The sequence below is a fragment of the Mauremys mutica genome, chromosome 12 (genome assembly GCF_020497125.1).
Source record: "Mauremys mutica isolate MM-2020 ecotype Southern chromosome 12, ASM2049712v1, whole genome shotgun sequence".
Lineage (NCBI taxonomy): Eukaryota > Metazoa > Chordata > Testudines > Geoemydidae > Mauremys > Mauremys mutica.
The window spans coordinates 66034046-66043155 of record NC_059083.1 but is presented as its reverse complement, the minus strand read 5'-3'; the positions used below and the strand labels follow the sequence as shown (position 1 = coordinate 66043155).

The following is a 9110-nucleotide window of genomic DNA, read 5'->3' as shown; positions in this document are numbered from 1 at the left end:
CTGTCTTGCTAAGCTGTAGTTTAAAATGTAGTCTTCAGTGTAGGGACTGTTGATATTTTTTTATTTGTACATCGCCAAACACAATGTCAGCACTTAAAGAATACATTAATAACGTCTTCCCCTTTCACCAAAGACAACCTAGTTCCTTCTTCTTTTTTTTTTAAAGCCACCTTAATGAAGATTTACAGCTTGTATTCTGGAATTGGGGGAATTGCAATAGAACTTAGATTACACAGAATCTAATGAGATAAAATTTCTGAGTAAAGAGTACCATACAGTGGAATCTGGGTGGAGGCAAATTCCAAGTGCGAAAAACACATATATACTAATAGGGTTATTTTACTGGCCTTCATATCAGGAAAAGGATATTGGGTGCAAGGGTTGCCAATTTTGGTTGCATGTATTTCTGGAGATTTCATCACATGACATAATCTTTAATTAAAGATTATTCTTTAATTCTTGGAGACTCCAGACCAATCCTGGAAGGTTGGTAACCCTATTGGGCACACAATGCCGAGGACAATCAAAAAGCCAAGTCTAATAATACAGTATTGCTGGGTGACTTCACCTATGTGCACATAAAACTGGTCAAATGCTACAATGGGAAAAGGTTTAGAGAAGCAATTTCTCAACACCTTAAATAACTGCTTCTTGTAATAGCTAATATGAAAGAACATCAGAAGAGAGGCTATTACTGACTTACTCCTAAGTACCACACAGGTTGGTTAAAAAAATAACTATAATTGAATCCCTAATTAATCATGATCAAAATATAATTAAGTTCAATGTCCTCAGGGAAGGAATTGTACCAAAAATATTACTGTGGCACTTCAGAAAGAGGGATTTAAAAAATATGAGGAAGCTAGTCAAAAAGTCCCTTATGTCCAAAGTGAGGAAATTAAAATCCTTGAGCAGCATGGAGGTCATGTAACCATCCCATAATAGAATTCCAGGGGGCATGCACAGAATCTGGCCCCTAATTTCTAAGTTATCATTGTAAAGCACTTTAGGATATCTTGAGTGGAAAAACCAGTACAGAAAACCAAATTGTATTTCTTGCTCTGGGCATGTTACAGATTATATGTTTATCATTATAAACGTGTAGTAAAACAGCTCTCTCCCAGTGATTCACATCTGCAGAGCATCCCAGCCTCTGTAATTGCTGGGTGTATAAAGATCGAACAGCTAATCAAAGCTAGGGAAAGATGAGTGCTATTGGAATTATTGGGGGGAGGGGTGAATAATGTGTGCCCTCTATAAATGGGAGAGCATCCATACTGTAATCAATGTACTATTGGTGGCAAATCAGCCTTCATAGAATTTTATGTTGATAACATCAGGAAATCGAAAGTCAGAGGAGAGTTTTATTCCAGATTCATTTTATTATGAGTGGCGATACCAGGAGGGGATGGCTGGGTGGTTTAAGAGTCAGGGTTTAACACTAATACATTTATTTTTCAGTTGAAATAATGTCTTAGGCCTGAGTCCTGCAAGGAAGCAGGGATGGGGCTTGCAGGCAGGGGCTGGGGCAGTGCGCAGAGCCACCTGCCCTCAGATATGCCACCACTTCCGGGAGCCACCTGGCCAGAACCTGCACCCTGAATCTCCTTCTGCACCCCTGCCCCAGCACTCTCCAGCATCCAAACTCCCACCCAGAGCCTGAACCTCCTCCTGCACCCCAACCCTCTGCCCCAGCCGAGCCCCCTTCTGCACCCAAACTCTCACAGAACTCGCACCCTGAACCCCCACCTGCACCCCAATCCCCTGCCCCAGGCCTGAGTCCCCTCCTGCATCCAAACTTCCTCCCAGAACCTGCACCCTGAACCCCCTCCCACACCCCAACCCTCTGCCCCCAACTCAGCCCAGAGCCCCTCCTACACTACGAACCCCTCAGCCCCAGCCCAGAGCCTGCACCCCAACTCGCTGCCCCAGCATGGTGAAAGTGAGGGTGGGAGAGAGCCACCAACAGAGGGAGTGAGGCAGGAGTGAGTGGGGAGGGAGGGGCATTGGGCAAGGGAGGGGGTGGGGCAAGGGTGTTTGGGTTTGTGCGATTAGACAGTTGGCAACTCTAGATGAAACTTGGGGGTATGCAAGACCAATCAGACTCCAGAAAGGGGCACAGTAGTCTGGAAAAGTTCAGCGCCACTGTCCTAGGAGGATCCCCAGCCTGCCCTTCCATCTGGAGCCCTTGCGGAGCTGCAGCATGTAGGCCCCCCAGCCTCAGTGCAGGTGCCTGCTGCAGTTTGTCTGTGCTGGGGGTGGGACTCTCCCTAGTGTGTTTACATGCTGGTTAATTTATGGGGAGGGGCGGCACAGGGGCAGGCCCGGGCTGAACGACTGGCGCGCCCCCTCCCGTCTAGTGGCACAGCTCAGTGCTACACGCTGCCAGCCTCAGGCCTTGAGGGCAGGCGCGAGAGACCTCCCGCCGCCAATCATACCAGCGCATGCGCAGGATCTGACAGCCGGCCAGATCGTCACTCCGCCTGGCTCCTCAACCACGCACGCGCAAAAGTGCAACGCCACACAGTCCCGTGCTGTGCCGAGACGGGCCTAGGATGCGCACGCGCAATACTTAACAGAGTGTGCTGTGTGCGCGTCCGCAGGCCGCGCATGCGCACGCGTTGGCAGGTGGCCAGGACCCTCCTTTGCCCGTCACTAGTAACAGCAGGCGGCCGCTGACTCCTCCCTGGAACCGGCCGGCCGGCGGCGGAGCGCGGAGGCGACATGAGGCCAGAACCCGGCCGATCTTTGTGACAGGGGGTGAGTAGGTGGCACCGACCGGCCCCCCAAAGCCCCTTCCCTGCCGCGCGCCCTCCCCCCTCTCCCCGCCTCCTCCCCCTCATCCCTTCCCCTGCGCCCTCCGTGTCCCCCGGCCCCCCAAAGCCCCTTCCCTGCCGCGCGCCCTCCCCCCTGTCACCGCCTCTTCCCTCCTCTGCCGTGTCCCCCGCGCCCTCCGTGTCCCCCGTGCCCTCCTCCCCCCCCTGCCGTGTCCCCCACCCCTCCGACCCCTCTGCCGTGTCCCCCGCGTCCCCCCCGCTCCGACCCCTCTCCCGTACCCTCCTCCCCCTCCCCCTCCGCCGCGTCCCCCCACCCCTCCGACCCCTCTCCCGTGTTCCCCCGCCTCCCCTCCCGCTGCCCCCTTTCTCCCTGCATCCCGTACCCTGGCCCTGCGCCCCTACTCTGCCCGGGACCCCCACTCTCTCCATCCTGTGCCCCTACCTCTGCCCCTCTCCACCCTGCCCTGGTACCCCCACCCTCTACCCCTATACCGCTACACTTGTGCCCCCTGCCCCCTCCTGCTTCCCAGACCCTACTCACCCCCTTTTACTTTCCCAGAGCCCCCCCTTTCCCAGTGGCCTCCCTCCTTGCTGCCCAATTTTTTTTACTCCTTTACCCCCTTCTCCCTGCTTGGGTCCTTCTCCCTTTCACCCTGTAGTTTTCCTGCTCTTCCTCCTCCCCTTCTCTCCCCTCCTGCTCATAACTTTCCCTTAGAATCCATTTGCTGCTTCCCCCGGTTGGTTTTCTTCCTTGTCCCGAGTCCCCCTCTGCTTTCCCGTTTATTCCCTGCTCTCTGTTAATGCTTTCACGGTACTCTTGTGCTTACACCCCCCGTCTGTAAGGGAAGGAAACAAAGGGTGCAATCTTCCCCCCCCCCCCCTCTCTGTCTTTTCTGATTACTTCTGCTACTTCTTCCCGTACTTCTTTTTTATCTCTCATGCTCTGCTTTGGGTGCTCTCCCGCTTCCCCCCCCCCCCCCCCCAATTGGGCATTATAAAGAAGCAACTTTTTTTCCTCCAGTGTTCTCTATCTAGCTCCAGCTTTCCCAAGTTTTCTATCTCCCCACAGCTTCTGGAAGGGGGTGGAGGGAATATATCCATATCTGGAGAAAGCATATGTTTCTCCCCCTGGTCAGGGACTGTCGACACCTTCCCCAATTTAAAGATGATACTTGTCTTCACTTTAGGGACCAGAGAGCTTCTTCACTGTAGACAGAAGCACTAAAATGTCAGATATAAACTATTACTTTGAAAATCTTTCCAAGCTTTCTCTAAAACTTAGTCTTGAGAGTCTTGTAGTTTGGTGGGAAAGCAGCTGTATTTTGAAGATTTTACATCTCTGTTGATTTGTACCTATATTTTGTTCGAGTAAGATGCTTTGATAAAGCCCAGAAAGATGCTTTTGACCTGAGATACGTTTGTCTTAAATGTCTCTCTTGAGGAAAAATAATCTTCCCCATCTGTCCATTTTCTTTACAGTTATCTAGGTTTTGTAGCTTTCAATCATTTGTCAAATAGCTTTAAGGTGTCTTGTTTCAGATGAGTGTTTTTTTCCCCAGTATTCTTCACCTTTAGAATCTTACCAAATATTTGTTAGTTTAACATATAACTTAAAAACTCTTGGAAGAGACTGTTAATGTTCCTTTGGTATTTTGAGGCTGGTTTAGTGGAGAGGCTATGAGTTATACATTTGAATTGTTTAGTTAAACCTTGCTATAACCATAGAAACTGTTTTCCATAGACTTAAGCAGGTATTACTTTGAGAGCTGTTATGTACATGAGACTGCCACGTTCATTCTTCTAAAAGCAGACTAAGAACTATCCTAGCTGATGTCTGGAAGACCTCTCTTTTATGTCTAGTCTCCGTGTCTTTATAATTGTTGCCTTTTCCTTTAAATCTGTATACTGAGTCAGTTCAACTAACTAACCAAGCAAGCATATATTATACAGATTTCCAATCTGTAATGGAAAACAGTACTGAAGTTCTACACTGAAAATGTATTTGTAATTTTTAATTAAGAGTTAAAAATTAAACACTATTTATTACTGCACTTTCAGATATTTTATTTTAAAATAAATCCAGAGGGCAAATGTAGATGGATGAATTCATCACTTGAATAGAATCATTTGCCAGATTTTCTCAGTCTCATTATTTTTTAGCATCTGTTGCTTCACGTTTCTGTTAAGTGAGACTTCTGTCCACTGTACTGTTCATCTGAAATTGATGAGTTTGTGGAAGTAATATAGACACTGTAAGAGCATATTAATATTAATGAGAAATATGGCTGTTTATTCAAAGAAGTTAACATTGCATGTATGTCTTAAATCTGGATGGCAGCCAATATTTTCATCCAAAAGTACTGATGCCAGTATTTTTCATTAATATGCATTCAAGAAAGAACTTGATGGACCATATTCATTTCTGGTGTAAGTGGACATACTTGCCTGTGCTTATGCCAGCAGTGAATTTGTCTGTGTGTGTGTATTAACATATCCACAGTTTACTTAAGACGTATTTCCTTCTCACCTCATCAACAAGTTGGTCCATCAGCACTTTATATTCCTTTCATGCTTGAAAATAGTGAAGGATACTGTAATCCTATTTACACATAATACATTATTTCAGAGGAAAAAGCATCTTTTAAACTTTTTGGGATTTTATACGTTATTAGAAAATAGAATGCAGGGCCTTGTATCTTAATTGTTTTAAATTTTCCCTTCAGCAATCTGAGAGTCAGGTTGGGGGAATTACAATAATATACCATGAATTGTGAGTTTTGCAGGGTTTTGTACAATGGGAGGGGACTGTGTGACTAACCTAGACAGAGCTTTTTGCATCTAACAGTGTGCCAATAGTCATGAGACTTCTTGTAATGCTCAGTTGTGAATGAGTGGTTTTGAAATGTCCCAACAGCATGTTGCTAAAAAGGTAGAATGAGAACATACCAATTTGCTGCCCCCCCTTCTTTTTTTCTAACATTTTGGGAGCACTTAAAATATAGATGCTGTCTAAATATATATAGTTGCTCAGTCCCTGTAGTAGGGTGGTAAATGAACTTGCATATTACACTCTTAATAACAAACCAAAAACCCCAAACCCGTGAACTTCTATCACAGAACGTGTGTGTGTGTATTTTTAAAAAAACAACCTAATTGCAAGCAAAGAATTTTTATGGTGGCATATCAGTATAATTTACTTCAACTATAAGCTCAGCAGAAAAGTTTCAGCTGGTGTTAAATACTCTGTTGCCACTACAGTCTTCATGATTAAGGTAGGATACAGTACATGAGGAGATGGGGCAAGGAATCTCTCTTGTAAACTAACAACATTCAACAGTAAAACTAGCCTCCCACATGTGACAATGACATTTTAAAAATTTGTTTTTCAGGTCTGAATACTTCTTATTAATCCGAAACCATGGTGCAGAAATATCAGTCCCCTGTGCGGGTGTATAAACACCCCTTTGAGTTAATTATGGCTGTAAGTATCAATTCTGTAATTTTTTTATTTGAATATTATTACTTGTATTGCTGAAGTGCGGTTGGGGCTTCTTTTCCTAGGCCCTGTACAGAATACAGAGTACCTGCCTTGAAGAACTTATATTTTGCTTGTCTTCTTAGACTATAAGTGGTAGAAAGGAGAGGGAAATGCCCAACCTTCTTCCCCAAAGCCTAGCCATAATTTTTGGTAAATTCATTTTAGGGTTTGCAGCAGAGGTGGGTCTGAAGGAGCAGGTGTTGGTCAGTTAGCCTGTTGCATGTGGAAGAAGGCACAAAGGTGTTTGTATGAGAAGCTGATGAAAGGACTGTTGAGGCTGGCATCTTTGGAGGGGCAAAGAAACACAATAGGGGACAAGCAGACACTAGAGGCAGAGCTGTGAAGAGCATTGAAACTGAGGATGAGAAGCTTAAATTTGTTACAGTGGAAGAGGGTGATGTGGCCAGAGCAGTAGGCAAGAAGTATTCTCTTAGCAGTTCCATTTTGAATTAATAGGGAAGGGTTGGGGATATGAGTATAAAGGAAGGACAGAGAGGTGAACAAAAACATCTGTGATAAATGAAGGGGGAGGGTAGCTCCCTTTTATGGACAGCCAGTAGCTATAAAAAAAATTTAGTAGTTGTCTTTTTAATTGCTCTACCTGCACAGGGTTAAAAAGTTTTACTACTATGCACAGGTAAAGGAAGTGAATGGGTACCTGGCCAAAAGATCCAGTGGGAAGGCTAGAACTTTTAGGGCTCTGAATTGCCGCATGCTCGGGTGTCCATATAAAAGGAGCTCCCCCTTCCCCCTTCATTTATCACAATGCCAAACAAAGCCCCTGAGGTGTATGGTCCCTAATCAATGTGTACTTTTTTACAAATGAAAACCACCAAAACTGAAGAGTGACCATGACCTAGGTTCCCACTTTAAAAATAACAGAAGTAGATCTTTGATATGTCTGTGTACACTTAGTCAAAACCACAGTTGTTCAGGTTCTCATGAAATAGAAAAAGGATGTAAGGAGCAGTCACGTCAGCTTCTTCCCTCTTTGGTCCTAAAAAGAATAGTTTAAAGAAAATCTAAATAAAATGCATATTATCTCATATCTTAATCCACTGAAGACCTCACTTTTGCATGTTTATATATTGATACATTTTGATTGGTACCAGTGTATGCTCAGAACCTTGTAATGCTATTTACAAGCAATACCACAGCTATTCATCACGTTTTCTAATATTCTATTAAAGTCGGAAGTTATATATTTAATACTGCATGTGTTTTTGTAACTAAGTACGCTTGTTCCTGTTTTAGAGTTGTATATACGAGATGATTTTTCAGCCAAAATTCTCTTGTAACAACTCAAATGGCAAAGTACACATTTCTATTGTGTTGAGGGAATATTTTTGTTTCCCTCTAACACATCTGTCAGGAACTCTTTAAGTCAAAACAACTACCAAAAATGTATTCCTCTCATCATACCTTGCTAACATTATTAAAAATGCAATGTTAAAATTAGCTTTGTGTTTTCAAACTATTTTGTGTTTGTGGAGACATTTGTATCTTAAGCATGCTGGTATTTTTTAAAAACAAAGAAAATCCTCTAAGATCTTGTGGCATCTAAGCTTTTGTTTTCTTGAGAAGGAAAATCCCATAATATAAAAAGTTGAAATAACAATAGCTACAGAAACAGAACTAACTGAACTAATAGACTAGGAATGCATATAGTACAAAATAGTGAGTTGAACACAATGCTTTGCATGACTTCAAATATAGAGTAGTGATTGTATACTTAATTTGTTTCAAACATGAACTTCATTCATAGGGCAGTTATTATCACAAGAACTCTGCTTGCAATATATTCATTTTAAGAATATATTTGTACACCTGCAGTACCTTTTTATTATATCATTGGCTTTAAATGTGTTAACATCACTGGAAAATTGGTAAAGTCAGTAGGTAAGGCGGGTTGTTATTGCAGGAAATCGTGAGTAGTGCTCTTTGTAAGTTAGAGCCAAACTCTTTGTAGATTTTCTTGGTTTCTATCACAGAGGTAAAATCTTTGGTGTTCACCATCAATGGTTATTTGAATGATCAAATAATGCTAGTGAGAATGTTCAGCGTATTCCACTTTAGGCTGAAATGAACGTATCATACTGCACAATCTCATCACCCATCTTTCAAATGGTAACAACTGTTTCAAAACAAAACTTCTTTTAAATGTAGCAGCAAGACTGTTTCTCATTCCAGACAAAATAATGGTAAATGCCAAGTCTAAATTGCACCCCTTCAGGAAACAGTTTTTGTACCTCTGTATAAAAATATGGTTTTTAGGCTTGCAGACTTTTCAGACTTCTTGGAAAAAAAATTAAATCCCTGTGAATAGAACATGAGACATTGACCACACGAGACTAAGAAACACCCCCAAAACTATAAAGTAATTAAAGGTGTCTAGAACAGAACAGCTTTTTCAGTGTGGCAGCATACTATTTATTGCTGTGCAGATTGTTTTAATGAGGAAATAATGGAAACTGTGATCTTTATTGTAAGGGCTGTCTTACCATCAATATCTGAAAGCTGTCTGAGAATATTGAAAGCCCTCAGACTTTTCTTGCAAGGCATCTATGAAACTGAGCTAAGTTCTGTTCATATTGAATGGTTGGGAATGGAGGATGGAACTGAAAGAGGTGCTAACTGGTACCTGTATCACTGACTGGACTGTAGAAAGGTGTCTTAGTTGTAGTCCCACTGCAGGATTCTAAACATATCTATACTATAAAGGCCTACAGCTCGCCTCCTAGTTGGAACTAGTTACATCAAGTCCTAATATCAGCTCTAGGATGGAGACACCCCTT

General features: G+C 43.4%; 1 protein-coding gene across 1 annotated transcript in view; it reads left to right on the top strand.

The window, feature by feature from the left end:
- The first annotated feature begins 2575 nt into the window (after nucleotides 1-2575).
- Nucleotides 2576-9110, top strand: part of SEC14L1 (SEC14 like lipid binding 1) — a 59800-nt gene continuing 53265 nt past the window's right edge. The window contains exons 1-2 of the mRNA XM_044983149.1: nucleotides 2576-2760; nucleotides 6167-6258. Coding sequence (XP_044839084.1) covers nucleotides 6196-6258 — 63 coding nt within the window. The 5' untranslated portion in view covers nucleotides 2576-2760; nucleotides 6167-6195. The remainder of the gene's footprint in view (nucleotides 2761-6166; nucleotides 6259-9110) is intronic.